Genomic DNA, 22215 nt, shown 5'->3' with positions numbered 1-22215 from the left:
TAGATTAATATCAAAAAACAATAACAGAAGACCAACTTGGGGGGAATTAGCAAAACAAAAATAGCCACCAAATAATTCTGAAAGAACCCCAACCAAATAATCAATAATAAGGAGTGAATAGAATCGAAATAAAATCTTCAAGTGGAGTTCAAGAAGGGGAGGAGAAGAAAAAGAAGAAGAAGAAGAAAGGGGGGAAGAACTTGAAAGAATAAATAAATCCAACAACGCCTCATATCCTGCGCCTAGCTTACAAGATCAAGAGGTCCGACTCTTCACAAACGTCTCCTCTTCCTTGATCCAGTAGTTTTCGTCGTTGCTGTTCCTACAATACGTCCACCTCCTTCACGACGATGCCAAGCATCGTGAGGCCAGACCCATCCACGAACACGCTTTGCGTCCCGTCGTTCGCCGATCTGCGGCTCGGGGATCCATTTATCCTTGCCATCTGGAAGAACGTTCTGTCGCGTGAGAGCTGTGGGACTGCCTATGCTGAGATGTGCGGATGGCTGATCAGGCAGTGGCACCGATTTGGCGAGCATAAGCAAAAAATACAAAGCTAAGCTTGCAGTCATGGGAGTGGAGAGTGTATCCTTTTGAAATTCGGAGTCAAGACCAGGAGATGTTTGACAGGAGTGGGAAGAGCCTTGAGAACATGACCCATGAGACGAAGATGAAAAGGACCTGGAGCTGATAGGTGTTGCCAAGGCGGAGGCATCGTGTGCTGCCTGAGGACTTGGTGTGGAAGTCTTGAGTGGGATCGGGGCTGCGACCTCTAAGTATCCGAAGTACGGGATGTTAGAATCATCATCGCAAGCTGCACGAACACAAACGAGCTCTATTTCGGTGATGATGAAGCCGTAGCGACACGAGTGCTCGCGCATGCAGCGTTGTAGATGAGCTAGACCGTTTAAGTACTCGACGCGACGATGGGGTGCTTCGTTGCGCATGCCGGAATTCCAGCGATCGAAGCTTTTGACAATCCCCACCAGACGTCCCCGGATGAGCCCTGCACTGGTGCATTCAGTGTCCGTGGAATAGTTGGCTAGGAAGTGCGGGTGACCATGGTTCTTGTGTCCCGTGTTACGGATATCAGGCGCTGCGTAGAGTTGGAGATGATCTGTGCCTTGAGAAACGGCCAGAGCTGCGTTGATTCGTGGCGCATATAGTTCACGGATAAGAGCGACGAGACCAGGCTCAGACTCCGGCGCTAGGCGTGAGGAGGGCACACCCACTGGCGGAGTAAGAGTTCCAGGAATTTCCGTCTTCAGTAGCTGGGTAAGCCCGCGGAATGAGTCAAAAGTAGCAAAAGAGAATGAGTTCCAGTTACGGAGATTACGAATGTCCCACCAGAAGTAATCGTGCATGCCACGGGTTGGAATCACGCTGACATTGCGAACAAGATTAATTGCTTGGGTTGGCGAAGTCAAATATGACAGCAAATTGGTGGACGGGGGATTGATATTTTCCTGAGGACTCGCCAAATGCACCGGCGAGCTCTGAGGGCCATGAACTGGACTGTAACAGTATTGAGGTGTGGGGACAGTCAGTGGATAAGGTGGGATGCGCACTGGAGTAAGTTGACGCATTTCAACTGGCTGTTGCTGAGGTTGAGATGGATAAACTACAATGTTTGGAGTAACCGGAGTAACTGGCGTGGTCGGAACAGTCTGCGCCTGCATTTGTGGCACATAATTCCATAGTTGCTGGTGAGTAGGGTATGCAGATCGGTTCGGAGCGGGTATATCAATGCTTGGTCCGCGTCTATCAATGCTAGACGCAGATGCAGCTCGAGCATGTCGATATTTCGAAGTGATAGCCACAGGAGATGCCAGGCTAGGAGCGCTCTGGGGAATAGTAGCACTGAGCGGCGCACGTGTGAAAATCGAAGAGCTCTGAGGGATAGTAGCACTGAGTGGTCCACGCGTGACAATTGAAGAGCTCTGGGGGATAGTAGCACTAAGTGGCGCACGTGTGAAAATTGGAGAGCTCTGGGGAATAGTAGCACTGAGTGGTCCATGAGTCACAATTGGAGACAGAGGAGATGCCAAAGGCAACCGATTCGCTGCATTAGCGCGGTTACGCTGGGTAGATGGACGACCAGCAGGATAAGGAGCAAAGGCTGGTGCGTTCCACGCCTTAGATACAACCTGGCGGCCTCTCAGAGGTCCACCAGCAGAGTAAGGTGGTCCAGTAGAGACAGGCTCAATTATCACGTCTTGAGGTCGAATCTTTGGCAAAAGAGCTGGACCATGATGATGACGAGTTGGTGGAGTACCAGGACTGGTATTTCCCGTCATAGTGGACCAAGGGGAAGATTCACAGGAATAGATTGAAGAGCCAGATGCGGTGCGACTATGCGCAGATCCGAGGCATTCCTCATAGGGCACCGCTGGTGGCGTGGTTGGTTGGTAATGCGCGTATTCCAGAGACATGATGCAGCGACGATGATAGTTCGATTTCAGTGGATCCGCTTTCCCCCAATAAGGAAAGAAGAAAACAAGATAAATCAAAAGAGTCAGAGAGAGAAGGGAAAGAAGAGTAGAGTAGAGAAGGGGAAGGAGAAATGTATCAAATATACACTTCCCCACAAAAGAAACGAATGTCAAAGTCGATGGCCAAGTGAACTCTGGTTGAGATGGCATGAGGAAATATTCAGATGAAGGCGAGCAGGCTTGGATATTAAATGTTTGAGAGATGAGTAGCTTCAAACATGCAGATATCAAGCCAGGCCCACTCATGAACCCCCGGCGGATCTTGAATAACTTGAAACATGGAGAAAAGCTCCATTTTGACGCCAACGGAGGCTCCCATTCTTTTTTTGGGATCCTGGTCTCTGATCCAGGGCCACGCCTGCCATGCATGAAACACGAAACTGCCGACAATTGTGCCTAGGGTCGCGCGACAGGGGACATTGAAACTCCATGCTGGGTCTCCTTTGGGGCATAGTGCGGTTTCAGCGGACTGTCGCGCGTTAAGATGTTACTATATTTTGCATCAGTTTGGAAATTCTTCTTCAGATCTGTCTATTTGGGTTAGCCTGATGCACAGTGATCGAACACTTCTATTTCAGTAACAATTAGCCTGCAAATTGACAGGTAATTAGGGGCTTCATCACCCCTTCAGGTAGCGCCCATGCTTGAGTAAACTCAGAACTGAGTAAGATGGGCGGTTAACGGCCTTTTCTCAAGTTAATGTGGGATAAGAGGGGAAATGGGATAAAAATAGTAATAATTAGCTTGTGTGCTGAGACTATGCATGAAGCAGAAGGTTGTTTTCGGGGAGAAGGCATCCCGGGGGGGAGCTTGGACGATGTAAGTCCAAGGTTGTTGAGTGTGATGAATGGTGGGCGGTTAGAGATGTAAGGTGAAGTCTCAAGTACGCGCTGGGGGATCTACATCACATATTGTTAAGTCTCTAACGACCAACCATTCAGCGCGAAATTTCCCATAATTAGCATGAGATAAATTCACCGACTCATGTTCTAAATTAGCAATTAACCAGAATTATGGTCAAACTTGGAGTTGTTAGCTCCAAATATTGGGAATAATTCCTGTTCCCCACTGTTAGACATCAAGGCCTCTAGACCTCAAGCCCTTCTGTCACAGATTAATCTTTGAAACGTCTGTGCTTTTTATCTTATTATGGGCGAATAATGTGATGTAGAAGATTTATCATGCGTTGATTTCGGTCCAGACTCTCTCATAGGTTCGGCCGTATGCGGATATCTGGAATTTCCTACTAAGTGATGATTCCTAGTGCATATCTAATAATGCAGAGGACATAGACATACTCAATTGTACACAGCTTCAGTGATGATAGATTTCTGATAGTTATTTGAAGCCAGTTTACTATGTGGACTGGGTTTTTGAATCTGGTTGCTACTAGTATGTTCAAGTTTCCTTCGCGCGCTGAAACGGCCGCAGCTACATAGGGGAGCCCCAGGATATCTTCTTTGTTCCTAGCTACTGGAGTGTTTCATGGGATGTTTCAAATCGAATCCATCATGTAGAATGGGCGCGATGCGAAGTCATTAGTACACTATTCATAGGATATGTACTAGGCTTGTTGTGGGGCGTTTGCTATTCTTGCTGTATGCTGTGACATGAATGAATGGTAATACCCGATACTTGTTATGATGAGAGTAGAACTTTTGAAGTGGAAACCTGCATTACTTCAGCCTTGGAGGATCTAACATTGAATGGTTGGATTGAGAGTAAACTCCTTAGTCTGTAACAATCTTAGAGAGTGATTTGGGTGCCTGGAAATCCAGGTCTGCTCATGCCTAAAAGGGATAATATCATCTCAGTCATAGGAATAAATCAGGAATTCATAGCACAGAATCCTTCCGTGGTCTACTAGTTGGCTATCGCACTTCGGTGTGAGAACCCATCTAAGTCTACCCAAGAAACCCAGTGGACTCACCATGGTTTTAGTAATGATGGTGAGGATCTTGGGTAGGAATCGTAGGATTCTCTTTCTTGCACTTTCAATGTTTTATTTAATATGAATTTCTTTTTACTATTTTGCTGGATACCTCAACCTACACTCGTCATTCCGATACTTCTTTTATATTTTTATCTATTTTATTTGATTTGTTATAAAATCTTCAAAATTTGAAACTTCTCCCACCTCACGATGACGGAAGAATCTACAGGTCCTGGGTTCAAGCCCAGTCCTTGTCGTTTCTTTTTTTCTCTCCTTCTCTGTCCTCGGGGCAGATATAAAAGCTTCCAAGGTTATACCCCTTTTGATCACTTGTAAACTTACTGCTACTACAAACCTTGGAATCACCTTCCCTATCAATCCCAACATCGCACTTCGAGTCTCTTCAAAACACGGGGCCACAAAACGATTGAAGTGATGGATAGACATAGAAAGTCACATTATTCTGTCTTGAAACGCACTGTACTAAGTATCATTGGCGTAAATAGGAGGAGTCCGGCGCGCCAATCTGAGACATGAGACTCGGACTTGGGCAGTAATGTACCCGGGTCATCCTAGCGTTTGAATAGGAGCTGCGGCTCTGCTGATACTAACACATAGTATACTAGCTTCAATTCGGATCTTGGATGTAACATTTGAATCAACTTAAACGTGGATAGTAGGAGAGCAATAAAGTTTATCATCATGTGGGCTGGCAATGTTTATTACCAGTGGTAAGCAAAAATTCAAAGACTGGTCTATCTGATCATGGCTGAACTTCAATGCGCAGGTGCTCTATTAAAAGATGGCCTGAGAGATACTATAACCGACGAAGAATATGAAACTAGATTGGGACATCTTCTAAATGTTCAGTACACTGTCAAATTATGCCTAATGAACCTCGGGAACCTTGGAACCTTAAAATATTTGAATATAATTCCAGTGCGGGTATTATGGCACGAAGATCTTCCAGGTATTTTCGACATGGGAAGCAACGTTCCCAGATGCAAGGCAGTCTCTTCCAAGGTTCTGGTCAACTAGAATGACAACATGTAGGTACTTTGGCTTTTCGGTTGATATGGCCTTTATCGTTGTTTTTGGGAAAAGAAAGCACTACAAAATGAAGTATAGAAATTGAATGTGGAATGTGATATCATTATTTGTTTCCTAGCTTATGTCTAGGTAGGATCTAGCTTATTTCATCATTCATCCGAAAATAATCGGTAAAACAAAAAACAAGACATTTAAAGAGCAAGGGCTAGCCTTGCACAGTCTATTCGACGCAAATTGAACCCAAAAAAAGAAAACGCTGAGGGGAATCGTTTCTGAACCGTCTAAACAAGGATCAAATCCAACGGCAAAAGAAGAACGGAACGACAGATCGCTTAAGCCTTGATCTCGTACTTGCGGCGGAACATGTCATCCACCTCAGTAAGGTAGTAGGTACCGGACTGAAGAGTCTCGGTGCTACCAGTAGGCTTGAAGTTCTTCTTCAGGTGAGCGTGCTCACGGAGCTTGCACATCTCATCGTAGGCAGCAGGAGCCAGGACGTTACGGGAGTCAAGACGGTTCTTGAGATCCAGCTTCTCAACGATGTTGGAGACGTCACCGACGATCTTAGCGCTGAACAGGGAAGAGGCGAGACCACTGCCGTAGCTGAAGAGACCAATGCGCTTGGGCTCGCTGGGGGAGAAGGGAACATAGCTGAGCAAGCTGGCAAGACCGGCGTAGACGGTGGCAGTGTACATGTTACCGCACAGACCGGCAACGTTGAGACCAGGCTGAACACGCTCAGCGAAACGCTTCTTGGTGAGAGCCATGAAGGTCTTCTCGACGGCCTTGTCGGAGAGAGAAGCGGCGTAGTCGAGATCGCGGAGCTCAGGGGCGACCTCAGCGAAAGCGGGGTGGGTGGGGTTGACAAGGTAGTCGTTGTAGAGCATACGGGCGAAAGACTTCTGGACCAGCTTGCAGGTAGGAGCGTGGAAGAGGATGTAGTCGAAACGGTCCAGAGGAGTCTGGGCCTCGTCAATGGCACCGTTGGTGCCATTCTGGTTGGACTTGAGAACTTTCTCGCGGGCATCGAAGGCCTTGTAGCAGGCATCAACGGCCTCAGTGTAGCACTTCAGGGAGAAGTGACCGTCAACAACGGGGTACTCGCTGGTGAGGTCAGGCTTGTAGAAGTCGTAGGCGTGGGTGAGGTAAGAAGCACGGAGACCGGGCTCGAAGACAATAGGAGCATCGGGACCAATGAGCATGGCAACACAACCAGCACCACCGGTGGGGCGGGCAGCACCAGCAGCGTACAGAGCAATATCACCACAGACAACAATGGCGTCACGGCCATCCCAGGCGGAGGACTCGAGCCAGTTGATGCTGTTGAAGACGGCGTTGGTACCACCGTAGCAGGCGTTGACAGTATCGATACCCTCAATGTTGGTGTTACCGTGAGGAGCAAAGAGCTGCATCAACACGGACTTGACGGACTTGGACTTGTCCAGGAGGGTCTCAGTGCCGACCTCGAGACGACCAATGGACATAGGGTCGATGTTGTACTTGTTCATGAGGGAGGAGAGGGTGGTCAGGGACATGGAGTAGATGTCTAATTGCACGTGCGTTAGTATTAATGATTCCCCCTATACTTTGAATTGCTGGGAATTGATTCCCCAGAGAAAAAAGATATTCATCACATACCCTCACGGTCATCACAGAAGCTCATCTTCTTCTGGCCAAGACCAATGGTGTACTTTCCCTCGCTAACACCGTCATGCTTCTCCAGATCAACCTGGTCGACGCACTATAGACCAATGTTAGCTCCAAAGCTTCCAGGGGTATTAATATGCTTTTCATAAGCTCTGGAAAACGAACCTGAGAGGGGAAGTAGACCTCAATGGCCTTGATACCAATGTTCTGGGGACGAGTGGCCATGGTGGGGGAGGGGTAGTAGTTTTTTTTCTTAAAAAAGAAAAATATCACACAACGGCACGTAAAAAAGGAGAAAAAGGAGTAAAGAATTAAATTGAGAATGAGTATGAAGATTCAAAGAAAAGCTGGAACTGAGGGAGATCTTATAAAAGAAGAAAAGGAGGTTGTTGTGTACTCGGATCTACAGTGTACGATCAGTCACCGTCTCGTTTTTTTTCTGGCGGTGGAGTATACTTGTTGGCCTTCCTTTAAGCCGAAAGCTGGTCTGAGGGTCCCTTTTTTTCAATGAATTCATACATAGATCTGACTTTGTCGTAAATAATTGAACCTTATAGGTTATGTTACATATACGGAGTTTTGGGAGCTTCTTCCATGTGCTGCAGGAGCTCCGGGATCCGGGTACCTTGTACCTGATATACCGAGTAGATCTCAGTCTTGCTCAACCCAGGCGCCTTTGAGGGATAAAAAGTGGTCAACTGGTCAATCCACTCTATTTTGGCTACACGGTAGAATTCAGTCTGTCTCATCTTATCTTCATTAGTCTTCTCCACTTCTACTTCCTTGTCCAGATTCACAATTCAGCCATAGGTGGGTTCTTTCGGGACTCTGGTGGAGTATGCAATAAATATGCAAAGTGGCCTCATCACGGCTTGGATTCTTCCTTTTTACCGATCAAACATAGACAATATGGAGTATAGTAAAGAGACTGAGGTCTTTTAGGTACAACCTGAACAGGCAGCTATCGAGAACTGGGGCCAAATCCATCTAGATGTGGCGCGGACTAATCTTCTTCAGCGTTTACGTGGACATCCGAGGTTTGGGTACTCCGCATGCAGTACAGTCCCTGAAACAGAATAAGTGTAATGCTGATAGCAGTGAGATGATGGTGAAACTGCCCTAATAAGGGTACTGTACATATTCACTGCTGGGCCCTGAATGTAGTGATTATGGAGCACAGGATGAAGCAGGCAAGATCGTCCATTCTAGGCTAGAGATCGCCCCCCAGATGCTTAGTCATTTAGGGAGAGTGCAAACACAAATACAAACACGTGTTGGTGGAGAACAAACAGTGCAAACAGAACAAACCTGCTGCGTTGCTAGGAGACAGAACCAGGAAAGGAAAGGGGAGTAAAATCTACAATTTCAACTGGCATATTATTTACTTACACCTGAAGTGCTGAAGTTCTGACAGCCATGCAAGGAAAATATCATCGAAATAAATTTCCTGGAATTTATCTCTGGTTATGCCGGTGCTTGGCGCAGACTGCAGTGCTTGCTGGATGCCACCTGACAGTAAGGCGGATCATCTGCCTACCTCCAGGACTATCAAATATGGTGGGTAGTGCATATGCAGCATAAAGTCAGAAAAATGACCCTCAAGCGCTGGTTATTTGATAACCACCTCGGCCTTCTCAGCCTCCAAGGCTAATTTTGGCTATGACCATCGCTGGATTGACCCCGCCCGGGCGCACTCCTACACTTGTCAAGTTGCCTCATTCGCCGATATGTGCAAGCGCTTATGCATGGTGGCTTAGGCTGATGACAAGAACGTCTTCGTGATCATTTCTCGTTACCCCTCTTTTCTCTTTCCTCTTGGGTCTCCTATTGAGCTTGAATGATTCGGTGTACATTCTACGAATATTTCCGAAGCCAAACTTGGAAGCAGCCATATTTTCTATCTATCCACCTTTGTCTTCCCCGCTGCAGCAGTGGCGGGTCTATGCCAGGCACCTCTTTTTTCTACCTATACATTGAAGAAATGGACCCCGTCTCTGTGGAAAGTATGACGACCCTGGAAAGCATGACGTCCAAAATATCTTTTGGGTCATCAAATGGAGCCTCAAATTCGGGGGTGCAGATTGGTGTGAGCAACGGACCAGTCACTAACCACTTTCATATTCAAAATGAAGGGAAAAAGGAGACAAATGATAGGTCTCGTAAGTCAACGAAACCCATAAGTTTCAAGATTGAGTTTTATACTTATTCTTCTAAGGCGACCAATCTCAAGCCCATTATGTTATCCCATCTTTGAGCAATCGTCACTTTACTGGCCGTGAATCTACGTTGGATGAGCTGAGACAGAAGCTATTCTCCCAACCTAAAACCGAAAAGTTGGCCCTCTATGGACTAGGTGGCATTGGCAAAACTCAGGTTGCCCTTCAGCTCGCTCGCTGGGTGAAAGCGTATGTACCTGATTGCTCTGTTTTCTGGGTTCCTGCCCTAAGTATCGAGAGTTTTGAGCAAGCCTGTTCGCAAATTGCGAAAGAACTTCAAATCCCACAAACCCCAGATGATGGAAGTTTTATGGAATTAGTTTGTCGACAACTGAGCTCTGATAAAGCTGGAAAGTGGCTTTTCATCGTCGATAATGCCGATGACATCGACTTACTTTTCGATAATCTCGATCAGTATTTTCCATCTGGCGAGCAAGGAATCACTCTGCTTACTACCCGATCCTATGACGTGGCAATATCTTTCGCAGGGACGGATGTATTTGAGCTGCAAAAGATGACACAAGAGGAAGGAATGGCTTTTCTGGCTAAGATTGTGGGGAAAGACTTACTATCTGACGATGAATCGTCTATGAAGTTATTGCAGGAGCTGGAATTTCTACCTCTAGCTATTACACAGGCAGCTTACTACATTTCTCGAAACAAAGGAACCACCACACGCTACCTTGAGCTGATGCATAAAACCGAACAAGACCGTATACGTCTTGCAAAGCGAGATTTCCACGATAGCACTCGCTACCGGAAGAAGCCAAATGCTGTTGCTACCACATGGCTTATCTCATTTAATCAGATCAGAGACTCCGACCCCTTGGCTGCTGATTTATTGGAATTTATGTCATACCTTCAGCCAAAAGCAATCCCACGGTCTCTTCTCCCTGTTGATTCAGAAGAAGATATGGATTTCGCAATTGGCACGCTGTGCAACTATGGATTCCTGACTAGGAGAGACAAGGAGGGCATGTTTGATATGCACAGCCTCGTACAGCTATCAACACGAGTCTGGATAGCAGAGGCACAAAAGACACAACAGATTGTCACGGCAGTGACGCAACAAATTAAAGAGTGTTTTCCATCCGAGGAATATAAAAACCGTGAGATATGGAGGATGTATCTGCCACACGCGTGTGAAATTCTCAAAAAAAATGAAAGTAAAGATCTAAGAGCCAGGTATATGTTACTGTCTAAAATTGGAAAATGTATTCGAGCAGATGGTCGGGCGACAGAGGCTATTACTTTTTTTGAAGATGCATACGCATGGCACAAAAACCTATATACCAACGAACATCCTGATCGACTAAGCTCTCAGTACGATCTTGCGCGCGCATATCGATCCAATCGGCAGTTCAAGCAAGCTATAGAGCTCCTTGAGTCCGTGGTTGAAGTGGAGAAGAGAACGCTTGATGAAGAACATCCTGATCGACTGGCATCTCAGTACAATCTCGCACGAGCATATAAATCTAATCGACAGTTCAAGCAGGCTAGTACCCTCCTTGAGTACTTGGTTGAAGTGGATAAAAGAATGCTTGATGAAGAAGATCCTGACCGGCTGGCATGCCAGCACGAACTTGCACAGGTATATCAATGCAACGGACAAATCAAGCAGGCTATAAAACTCCTCGAGTACGTGGTTGAAGTGGAGAAGAGAACGCTTCATGAAGAAGACTCCGATCGGCTGGAATCCCAGCATACACTCGCACGGGCCTATCGATCCAATGGACAAACCACGCAAGCTATAGATCTACTTGAGCATGTAGTTTCAATACGGCACAGAATGCTTGATGAAGAACACCCTAGTCAATTGAAATCCCAGCAAGAACTCGCACGAGCATATCATTCTAATGGAGAAACCAAGAAGGCTATAGATTTACTTGAGCATGTTGTTACAGTGCGGGAAAGAACACTCGATGAAGAACACCCTAGTCGACTGGGATCCCAGCATACACTTGCACGAGCATATCGCTCCAATGGACAGATCAAACAGGCTATAGATCTACTTGAGCATGTTGTTAGAGTGCGGGAAAGAACACTTGACGAAGAAGATCGTGATCGACTAGCATCTAAATGGCTACTCCAAGACATAAAGCAGTCGTGCTAGTGGATCAACATGGATGGAGAAAATGGATATTATGAGAATTATAATGTAATTACATTCAAATGTTTCTAACATTGAAGGTTCCGACATTGATTCTGAGCGTATTCTTTTGTGTTGTATGTACATAAACTTAGGCTACTACCTAGTACTTCCAAGGTTAAACTTGGAAGTAAATAATAGCCCTGGAGTAGTGCACAGTATGCACATCATCAAAACATCTGAATGTCAAGATATTACAGCACTTGAGTCTGGTACTATACGGTACTATCGTTCCATCAAGTTTGAATCGATGCGTATCGAATATTGAAGACTCTGGAAGTTTTAACTGATATCTATTGATATTTGAAATTGAATCTTGAATCTTCCAAAAAATGTTGATACTGGGTGACTCAGCACTTGAATTTGAAAACCACAATCACCAGTTGAAATGCACATCGATCCATTGACTAGGTAGTCTCAGGCTACACCTGGGCAGCGCTGAAATGCCCACTCCCGATCTCAGACCCTCTACTTACTGAGCGCGAACTCAGTCTCCGGGCATTTAATTTCTTTCAGACTTCCTAAAAGATTCTCGAATCGAGTTCATTGAAGGGACTGGTAATATGCATATTTAATTTTCATTACACTCTGTGTATATTCAAGTTCCAGATGTAGCCATCGCAGAACTTCCATCTCCTCATAAGATGGTATAACATCATCTCTAATCTAATCCATAATAGCGCTATGGGAATTATTTGCCTGTAACCTCTTGCGAAATCGCATTAGCAGGAGGGGCATCGGTGCGAACATCAGTACCAAGAGTCCGACCAATGTTCCTCCCCAGCCATATCCCAAGGAAGCAAACATCGGCGGACCCACCAATGGTAAGAAAGCCGCCGTTGCATTCCTAGGCACGAGCATCGCGCTGATCGCACTGGTAGCATATATCCCAAATGAATCAATGATGTAGGTTTGCACCGAGATTGTTGTGACTGCGAGAGCAAACCCGATCATTCCAGTTCCGATGATAGGTACCACAAATTGGATGTGATAGTGCACAGTCCATCCAAATAGTATATGTCCCCCACACATCAAGATACAAGCAAGAAAAACGGGCGGTAGGCGCTGTTCTGGTGCAGGTGATTGCCCACCATTCCGGTTTTTGATGATGCTGATGTAGTAATCCAGTGTCCAACTACACAGAAGAGCTCCCAATACAAGTCCAAGACATAAACCCAGGAAACTCAGGCCTGATGCACCTTCCGAGAATCCATAGGAATTCTGGAAGACTGGGGCAATAGTCGTCATCACGAGGTAAGTGAAACCATATACCACACTGATATAAAGTGTGATCAGAGAAAGAAGAGGGAATCTAAAGAGTAAGCGAAGCGGACGAATAGCAGTGCGGAATAAGCGTTGGCTAGTCGTCTCATTCTCATTCTCAATCTCATATTTCGAGCGGATTTGCGGATTCCCTGTGCTTTCCGCAAGCTCCCTAGCTTTCCGTTTGAGAATAGTAACCTTGTAGGTCTCCTTATAGAAAGCAAAAAGTAGCAACGAAAGCGCACCGGATACTATGGTCGGTAACCAGAATGCCCATCGCCAACCAGCTCTCTGGCCCAAGTAAGATCCGATAATAGGTCCAATCACGGGTCCAAGCGCACCCGTCAGAGACATGATAGACATTGCGCGACCGCGCTGCTCTTCTGCGAATAGATCTTTAACAATGCCAGGTCCGATGGGCGATGCCGCTGTTGCGGCTCCACTGAGAAAGCGGAAGGCGATGATCATTTGGATATTGGTGCTTAGGGAGGTCCCGACAAGAAAAGCAACGAAGAGGAAGTTTGCGACATGGAGAACCCATCGCCGGCCATATTGTTCGGAGAGTGGACCCCAGATTAAGGGAGCGATGATTTCGCCGAGTTCCCAGATGGAGACGATTAAGGTGCGGTAAAGGGAGTTATCGGAGTGAAAATGGGTTAATATCGATGGAGAAACAGGCGCGGCTATGATGGTACATAATTGTCTGTTGTGATATTTAACTTGTTAGTATGAGCGATTGGGAGAAGAGAGATGGGTGTTGAGTTGGACGTACACCACCGTGGAAAGGCACGCAGTCAGTACGACGATGGACCATTTGTATGTTTTCGACCAGTTTAGTGGATTTGAGGGATCATTTGTTGTAAAATCCACCACAGGTGTGGTGGGTTGATCTATACCGGAATCGATGGGAATGACCTCTCCACGCTCGGTCTTCGGCTCCGACTCCATGTTGATAAAGTCCCCTGAAATGTGGGGTGGTTGACACGAGTTGGATCTGAAGAAGTCGAAGAATTTGGAAAATTCTAAGACATTTCCGTATGCAAGGTGTGAGTCAGGGAGTACAGAGCCGCTCTGTGTTTGGTATTTGGAGGTTGTTGCCAGTGATAGTTGTAGTAGTGGGAGAGAAAGAGCTACAGGAGCTGCAAGAGGTAGACTCTTCCCACTTCAACCTCTCAACCCACTTGAGCTTGTATGCTTGGTTAGTTGCATGAAACACAAACAGAAAAAGAGAGACAAAAACACTCCAAAATTCATCTTTGGCGTTGCACTGGCGATCCACTCTCCGCAAAACCAGGGGTCGATTGGTCTGTCCATGGTAACAAAACTGTCCTTCTGCTGCTTACTTCAAGACCTCAAGTGAGACATTCGAATAAATTGGCTTAATAAAAAACTATAGTCAAGACTAAGATATTCATTCGTGTATATTTTTACTGCCAGATTTTAATAAGAGTCATTATGCCGTATGGCTCAGGCTGACAGGGATGTGCTATATAGTCCAAGTTTAAATTATTGACATAATATTACTACTGACCATCATGAATAGTATTATCTCACTCAATTTCTAGCATTGAGATTTCTTTGGTCGCCACAGATAATCAAAGCCAGAGAACAGCTTCAAATTTTCTATTGAATCCTCTCCGCGTACAGATCGGATTACATTGATGCTGTAGAGTTCCGGAAGTGGTCGAGACTTGAGTGGATAGAATGCTGTCTGATGCTCGTGGAACGCGCAATATCTCCGCTCTATTGCATAAGACCTTGGATTTAATAGTGGCGGAGGCTTTATTTTGCTCCTAAACTGCAGATCAGATTGATAGACAGGTTCGCTTTACTCCTATCCTTATTGCTCTGTCTGATGTAATGAAGCCTCACATATTTGTACCTTTGGTCTGTAATATCATTAGTATCCATTCATTTTGCATTTGATACTAAAATTGCTTGCTCAAGGAGATAGAAGTAGCGGTAAGCTTAAATTCTAATTTTGATTTGGTCCGAAGTTCCTGTAAACTGTATGCATTCGTTCAAGGAGGTTTCAAGGGAGACTATGCATCATCCCATGCTAGTAATTTATCATGCATGCATCATGTATTCCGAATCTGTTCTGCATTCAACCTCTGTATTCTCCATTTGTACTCCCTGCTGCCTAATAGCGACAAACTATATCTCAGTTACTCACTAAATGGATCAGCATAATGCCCATGTTTCTGAAAATAACTTTCCATCGCATCATAATGCTCACTATCCTGAGGACAAAAAGCATACCGCTCCACACTATGAACAATAACTTGATAGTCGGTCAACCGCTTATAGCAGGCATTACGCTCCGGTGCTTGAGTCCAGGCAACCAGCTTATCAAAGTCCTTGCATTGCATAGCCTGGCCTTCCCCGCCACCATTGTACAGTTTCAGGGATGGCATAGGGGTATCGTCAGCCTTGCACATCAGATCCTGTCGCAAGCTATCGAGACAATGTTCAATATGGTCAGAAGGAATAGAGGCCTCTTCACCAGCCCAGAGCTGGTGGTATGTCCGACGCATGACTTTCTATAGAGATATCTCCATTAGCATTGGAATATTTAGGGGGTATTGGACGACCTACTAGACAATGCAGTTGATGGAAAACTTTGACGAAGTAGATTTGTCGGTTTGAATCCCAGGGAAAGGCCCACGATCCAGTCAGACCCTTTTCTTTTGCCCATTCCTTGGTAGGAGCAATGACCATCGGATCAATGCTAAGGCTCTCCCACATTTCATCAGCGTGCGTTTTGTTGTGGCTGGTGTATTCGGTGTGATGGCTATAAGGAATCTGGGTGTCGAATGTGAGGCCCGCTATAGTGTGTTAGGGTCGTTGTTTCCATTGATCGTGATCGATTGTTCAAGGCAGATTCTCACTGTAGGGTGATTTCTGAACCGCTATGCTCTTCCAGGATTCGACATGTTCACCAGCAACATTTTTATACAGCTCTTGGTAACAATGCCACCCCCAGGCCAGAGTCAGAGATAAAACAACAACAATTAGAGCAAGAATCCTCGTGGCCCAACTTTGAACTCTTGCAGAGCGATGCGCCACAACAGGAACTTGAATTGAATTCCCATCATGATCGACAGTCTCAACCTTTTGATAAGGGTGCATGATGAACTGGAATAAAGTATATGGAGAAAGGAAAGGCAAATTGATTCTCACAGCGACAACTGGAGACCCCTTCTTTAGACCCCCCTGAGAATAAAGATAAGGTCCACTGTTGATCATATGGGGCCATGCAAGTTTACCTCTCAACTAAGCAAACTATAGCGAGGAGGCGTCATCGGGAATCCGGACTCGATTTGAATCCGGATGCTGCACATGTACGGAATCCGACAGCGGCCACAGCTCACATGCCTATTTGGGAATTAAAAAAATGATTTTTCGAGCGGCAGAAAATGATTGTTACCAGAATTGCTATTACAATGATCCATTCCAAGGTTCTACTACCGCTTCCTAAATCAGTAGGCGGAGGTTGCCCGCCCAACTAAGTTTAAAACGGGCAGAAATAGTGACTGTAATATCAGCTTGTTCAACCTCTCTATGCCCAGGTGGTGATGGTATTAAGAGAGCTTGGGCTATATCTATCTTAATTACTGTAGATCTATCATAGTATAAGTTTAGGATTGTAGATTATTATTTCAGCCTAAAAAAAACTCCTAGGATTTCAGGCAGTCTAAGATAATTTTAAGATGGTTCAGTTAAATTTCAGGGTAGTCACATCTTAACTTAAGGCACCGGAGTCTTCCAGGTGACGCTGTACTCCAGGCAGGTCACCGGCAGTGAGGTGTGATGCCGCGGAGAGCGTGGGTCTTGGTTAGGATTAGCCTAAATTTCACAACTGTGTAAGAGCGGTAGCCTAGGCGGTCTGTAATCTATTCCAAAATAGGCATGTGAGCTGTGGCCGCTGTCGGATTCCGTACACATGTGTTGTTTGGATTTTTCTCCGCAAGAAAAAAAAAATCAATAAAGTCATTAGATGTTATTCACGCGTCAAGCAAGGCTGGTGGTGAGCAAATTAGCTTTTGTCACACTTTACCGCTCATGCAGCAACCCATCCTATGTCACATTGAAGACCCTGCCCAGGTGGGATTGTAGTGGGTTTTGCCGATCTGTCGATCATTTTAGTTAAGAAGATCCATATTTAGCCCCAGGTTCTCCGCCCCCAAATCCCACTAAAAAAATGTTTTGCGGATAGATGCAGATGTTTTAGCTCGGGATCCGAGTTCACATGGAGAAGTGCGTGAGTCCGAAGAGTTGAGAACTAAAATACTGGCTAGATTCTCTGAAGAGATGAAATTGGGAATAGCACCGGACTCTATACAGACTCCGAAAGGCATCAAACTTACTCACGATTGCTTCATTAGATGGTTGTGTCTCAATCGCTCTGTCGAATAGTCTTTCTACGGATCTTATATCCCTAACTGCGGTAAGTATCTCACCCCTGTATAAGAACAATCATTCGCACATCGATCATGCTACTCCATAATCAGGAATTCCTCTCCTTTATTCTCTCGCCAGTCGTCTCAGCATCATGTTCGTATTTGGATCTTTCCTTTAATCAGCTTGTCATCAAACACTTACCTTAGTCGCAGAATTCAGATAGCACCCCTTGTGACAAAGGTTCGAGTCAGATCAGTACCGCCTGAAACATAAGCGATTGACCAATTCTTACAGACGAACAAAATGCGCTTCTTCGTGTTTCTCGGACTGGCTCTGGCCACTTTCGTCGCTAGTCAGCCGATTTCCTCACCCGGCGAGGAGAATGTTCGAGGATTGGGGGACCCAGAGCTTCAGGTTGCAGCCATCAACTAGCGACTGTGCAACTTTAGCGGTTACGTGTTCATGAGCAATTTCTTCAGGTTACAATTTATTTTAAGATCTCGAAAGTCACATGCATGTTCAATCTCATTCTTATAATGATCCCATGATTTATCACTTTAATTAATAAATTTATCAACATTTTAACATGTGAACTCATTTAGACGTACTGCGGGATCCTCAAGACCCTGATTCGATCTCAGTAGTAAGACGGAACATTCCACTGGGGAATGATTCCAGAAAATCCCGAAGATGGGGCGTACTCGCAGAGATGATCGTCACGGTTTGCAGAACTTGGCTGCACATCACCCATGGCCAGAGCTCCAGTTGTAGCGAACATCCACGAGCATGGAAAGCTGCGGTATAGTTTAACTGGACAGCAGTTACGGCAATATCCCTAGTAAGAATCCTCGATTAGTATGAATTTTCCGAGTCGGACGCGTATTCACTCACATGATCCTGACACTGAAACAACTGATAACCATGATACGAGTCCAGATCTTCATATTAAGCCTTGAGATGAAAAAGGTAAGCGTCCCAAACATCAGGCATTCGATGAGTATATTTGTTGCGCCAAAGTATCGCCATAATTCGGACTGTTTCAAGTTAGATTTTTTGTATTGTCTTGAGAGGAACCGTGTCCAGACTTACCGCATCAATACAAGGTCCATTTGCTAGATCCCAAACATCAGGTGGTGAACATTGGACCGAAATGGCAATTACCATCGAAAGAATCCATACGATCAAAAAACCCACGGTCGCAATGATGGTTCTTGTCATGCCTGTTGGTGATAGTAGCAAGGAGAATAATGCGACCATTGAAAGCTTTCCCAGACCAATAGCTATTGTGTGAAGTATCTCCATCGCATATAAGGATTTCTGTACTTTAGCTAGTCCAGCATCTGAACATCCATCTGCACCTTTTCCCAATCCATGATTCGCAGCTATAGATACTGCAGCACATGACCCTGCATTGAATAACTACAATTCATTGTTAGTCTGCCGGGGTTGTCTTTGACCCACCTAGAACAACAGTTATGGAGAGGAGCATACCGATGTGGTAAAAAGAAGAGCGAAGCTCAAGTACTTTCGCCTGAGGAGCTGCCAACTTGCAAATAGACAAGCAGCTACAGCTCCTACCGAGACTATCACAAGAAAGCAGGAGACGACTTTCAAGGCGTCAGAGTGATCTTCCATGCCTGCGATTTGGGACAAAACAGAAACTCGAGACAACGGGGTGGTACTGAGGTTCTCAAAAAGGATGGGGACTTTTGATCATTGATCCTTGTATGGTGCGGGGATCAAATGATTAAAACAAAGAGCTAGCAGAGCTTGAGAGAACCATGATTCAAGCTTGAATTTCAAACAAAGAAAAATCACGGTGGCTTACATCTAGCCGCTTAGAACCATGTCTTGGAAGGGATGAACACCCCCAATAACAGTCCTCTCCAGCCTTTTTCATCCTTCCAGACTTTAATTTCCCCCAAATAACTTGTAATATGCACATATGCACGAGGGATCCATGGTCAATAGATTTGGCATTTGGGGGCAAAAATTCAACCATAACCTTGAATTCAAATGGGACTGCATAGGGGAAACCAGCCCTATTGGAGATCGAGTCCCGATGTACATTCTTCGGCCCCCACCATAACCACCATGGCGCATGATAGATCATGGCGGTGGAGATTGATGGAGGTCTTGAAACAAAGAATGTGCTGGTTACCATCCCTACTGTCATGCATAAGCTCGAAAATAAGTGGCTCCCGATGCAGGGATCTGCTGGGGATGATCCCTGGGATTTTCCCCGTTTGGTGGCAACCTTGCACGGGGCTGATGCTTATGATCCTTTTTGGAAGTCGAGCCTTGTACTTGTAACACTTGGGGTTGAATTTGAAAAAACTTTGATCATCGTTTTCTTTTCTTTCATGCAACCGAGCTGACCCCGCTGAAAGTGACTAGGAGTAGAAAGTTCGCATGGTGATCGCTGAAGCACTTGGGGCTCTCTCACTCTCGAATGCTTTTTATTCCCCTTTATTGAAGCATATCTCCACGTGGAGTCTTTGATCTCTTGTCTCGGTGACTTTTTTTTCCCATCTTCTTTCAATTCGTGAATTGTGAGATTCGCCGATATGGAGATGGAGATGGTCACTGTGCATGAGTCCAAGGGGCAGTCTGAGTCGACTTGGACTGATGGTAGGAATCTTCTTGGATCAGACAGAAAGAGTGGTTCTGGACTCAGTCGTGATGCTGCGGACCTTGCTCGAGTCGGTAAAAAAGATGTGCTCAAGGTATGATGTTGCTATTCTGCAGGTGATATGTGGTGGCGATTTGCTTTGATCTCGGGCTGACGATCTTATGCAGCGTCGGTTCGGCTTGACAAGCATCATTGGCTTTACTTGCAGTCTGATGTTGACATGGGAAGCGATAATGATGTTCGTAATACCATTCTGTTCTTGCTCTTCATTGTTAATTATCCTGACCTCCCTATAGGAATCTCGGTGTGGGTCTTGAGAAGTAAGTTTACCTATCATCGTGTACATCCTGCATGAGCACTGCTGATTGATCCAACTATAGTGGTGGCCCTGCTGGCTTAGTATATGGGTACATTGGAGTTTGGATTGGATTCATTAGTGTTTCCATTGTCATGGGAGAACTGGCGAGTATGATGCCGACAGTAAGTGCTCTCCCATCCTCTGAAACGGGATTAGCCTCTGAAATTGTCGGTGGTGAAGGCTGGTGGACAGTATCACTGGACGAGTATCCTCGCGCCTCCGTCTGCTAAGCGCTTTGTGAGCTATATCACCGGTATGTCAGCCTTAAACTAAACATGAAGGAAACGTCTTACTAAGTAATATTGGTCACTCAGGATGCATCTGTATTTTTGCTTGGACGGCTGGTCCAACAGCTGCCATTTATCTGGCTGGTAGTGTTCTTCAGAGCACGATCGCATCTAATAATCCCCAGTACGACCCCAAAGGATGGCACGTCACTCTTATGATGTGGGCAATTTTGGGTATTTGTACCATCATGAACACTTGCTTGGGCATGGTACTGCCGATTGTTGAAGTCTTCATTCTCATCATTCATGTGTTTGGATTCTTCGCAGTCCTAATTCCTCTCTTGTACCTGGGACCCCGAGCCAAAGCATCGGCTGTCTTCGCCACGTCATATGAACTTGGTGGATGGAATGATGTTACCCTGGCCACATTTATTGGCATGAAAGGAGCTGTTGCAGCTTTTCTTGGTAAGTCCGACTCTAGCCGTAAATATGAGTCGAATTAACCACTTTTTTAGGGACTGATGGCGCCGTTCACGTAAGCATCTCTCTTTGCGATACTTTCTTCAGGGCTTGTATGCCCGCATTTTACTAACGACTAAGTAGATGGCCGAAGAAGTCGCGAATAGTAGTACCGCCGTACCCCAATCAATGCTAGCAGCAGTCTTGATCAATGGGGGAATGGGATTCGGAATTATGATCGCCTTCTTATTTACCGCTGGAGACATCAGCACCATCCTCAAGTCCGGCGCTGCATACCCATTCATCAACATTCTAGAAGATGCCACTGGTAGTAAGAGTGCCGCCATCACTCTTTCCAGTATGGTTTCTGCCTTGCAAATTTGCGCTGGACTCGCCGGTATCTCATCTGGCAGTCGCATGTTGTGGGCTTTCTCCCGTGAGAAGGCGATTCCGGGATGGCAGTGGATCAGCCAGGTACTTTAGCGCCGATGCCCCAATGCTCTAGCTCCTCCACCCTGTCGATCATCTACTGACGGTTTCTCTTCAGGTTCAAACGCGAGTCGGCATTCCATTCCACAGTACTATTGTCATTGTGATTGCTGCTGGTCTACTCGCCCTGATCAACATTGGATCTTCGGTGGTACTGAACATTATCTTGTCTTTGGTACTCCAAGCATTCTTCACTTCTTATATTATCTCCCTTTCTATGATTCTCTATCGAAGATGGAAGGGAGATATTGCAGAGCCTGGTCCAAATATCCCTAGAGAAGTGATGGTGTGGGGTCCTTTCCGGTTGAAGGGCTGGATTGGGATCGTTAACAATATCTTCGCTATCATTTTCTCAGTGATTATGATGTTTTTTGGTTGCTGGCCGACAACAAAACACCCTTCGCCTAGCGAAGTCAACTATAGTGTCGCTATTTTTGTGGGAGTCAGTCTTCTCTGCATGGCCTACTACTTTCTTCGGGCGCGGAAGTTGTATAAGGGACCTGTGGTGGAAGTGGTGGAAGCATAGTAGATTGAAAACTGAAGTACTAGTACTACCAATGTTGTAGATAGGGATTGAATCACAGAGATATCTTAATCTGACAGGGATCTATGTTCTAGTTAAATGATTTCAAATATACATTTATGAGGTATTTATGCTTACATCTGGTTGAAATATGGCCACATACACCGATAGAATTATTCTCACCAATTCGACACTACTCTCTCACTGAAAGGTTGAATATAAAATTATATTATTTAAATTATCACTACTCACATACTCTATTAGTCAATTTATGTCGCCATACTGTTTTACTAAGTGACGCGCGTAGGACTCTTGGTGGACCTGCGCCACACGGAGAGACGGAGAACACGATTAGATAGCGGAGTTAGTACCT

At 45.5% G+C, this 22215-nt stretch overlaps 6 protein-coding genes across 6 annotated transcripts; 2 read left to right on the top strand and 4 right to left on the bottom strand.

Annotated features, from left to right (window-relative positions):
• Positions 1–272: 272 nt before the first annotated feature.
• On the bottom strand, positions 273–2432 carry N7483_009699 (uncharacterized protein; the record flags this gene model as incomplete). The annotated part of the gene is made up of 1 exon (XM_057093126.1): positions 273–2432. One exon carries the CDS (start codon positions 2430–2432, stop codon positions 273–275), a length of 2160 nt encoding a protein of 719 aa, XP_056944300.1.
• A 3375-nt stretch (positions 2433–5807) lies between these two features.
• Positions 5808–7347, bottom strand: erg13 (hydroxymethylglutaryl-CoA synthase; the record flags this gene model as incomplete). Its single annotated transcript, XM_057093125.1, has 3 exons — positions 5808–7021; positions 7114–7216; positions 7288–7347. The coding sequence occupies 3 exons, from the start codon at positions 7345–7347 to the stop codon at positions 5808–5810; spliced, it is 1377 nt and encodes a 458-aa protein (XP_056944299.1).
• A 1756-nt stretch (positions 7348–9103) lies between these two features.
• N7483_009697 (uncharacterized protein) lies at positions 9104–11451 on the top strand (the record flags this gene model as incomplete). The annotated part of the gene is made up of 2 exons (XM_057093124.1): positions 9104–9281; positions 9338–11451. 2 exons carry the CDS (start codon positions 9104–9106, stop codon positions 11449–11451), a joined length of 2292 nt encoding a protein of 763 aa, XP_056944298.1.
• Positions 11452–12153: 702 nt separating this feature from the next.
• On the bottom strand, positions 12154–13698 carry N7483_009696 (MFS multidrug transporter; the record flags this gene model as incomplete). The annotated part of the gene is made up of 2 exons (XM_057093123.1): positions 12154–13453; positions 13523–13698. 2 exons carry the CDS (start codon positions 13696–13698, stop codon positions 12154–12156), a joined length of 1476 nt encoding a protein of 491 aa, XP_056944297.1.
• A 1220-nt stretch (positions 13699–14918) lies between these two features.
• N7483_009695 (uncharacterized protein) lies at positions 14919–15882 on the bottom strand (the record flags this gene model as incomplete). Its single annotated transcript, XM_057093122.1, has 3 exons — positions 14919–15293; positions 15349–15578; positions 15642–15882. The coding sequence occupies 3 exons, from the start codon at positions 15880–15882 to the stop codon at positions 14919–14921; spliced, it is 846 nt and encodes a 281-aa protein (XP_056944296.1).
• Positions 15883–19721: 3839 nt separating this feature from the next.
• Positions 19722–21845, top strand: N7483_009694 (amino acid transporter; the record flags this gene model as incomplete). Its single annotated transcript, XM_057093121.1, has 9 exons — positions 19722–19880; positions 19954–20024; positions 20083–20106; positions 20167–20266; positions 20301–20397; positions 20459–20836; positions 20887–20906; positions 20975–21304; positions 21378–21845. 9 exons carry the CDS (start codon positions 19722–19724, stop codon positions 21843–21845), a joined length of 1647 nt encoding a protein of 548 aa, XP_056944295.1.
• Between the last annotated feature and the right edge of the window lie 370 nt (positions 21846–22215).

This window comes from Penicillium malachiteum (genome assembly GCF_028827825.1).
Source record: "Penicillium malachiteum strain IBT 17515 chromosome Unknown utg000004l:1.0-4883003.0:1.0-4884900.0, whole genome shotgun sequence".
NCBI lineage: Eukaryota > Fungi > Ascomycota > Eurotiomycetes > Eurotiales > Aspergillaceae > Penicillium > Penicillium malachiteum.
Note: the sequence above shows the minus strand (reverse complement) of the source record. Positions and strands in the feature narration are given on the sequence as shown.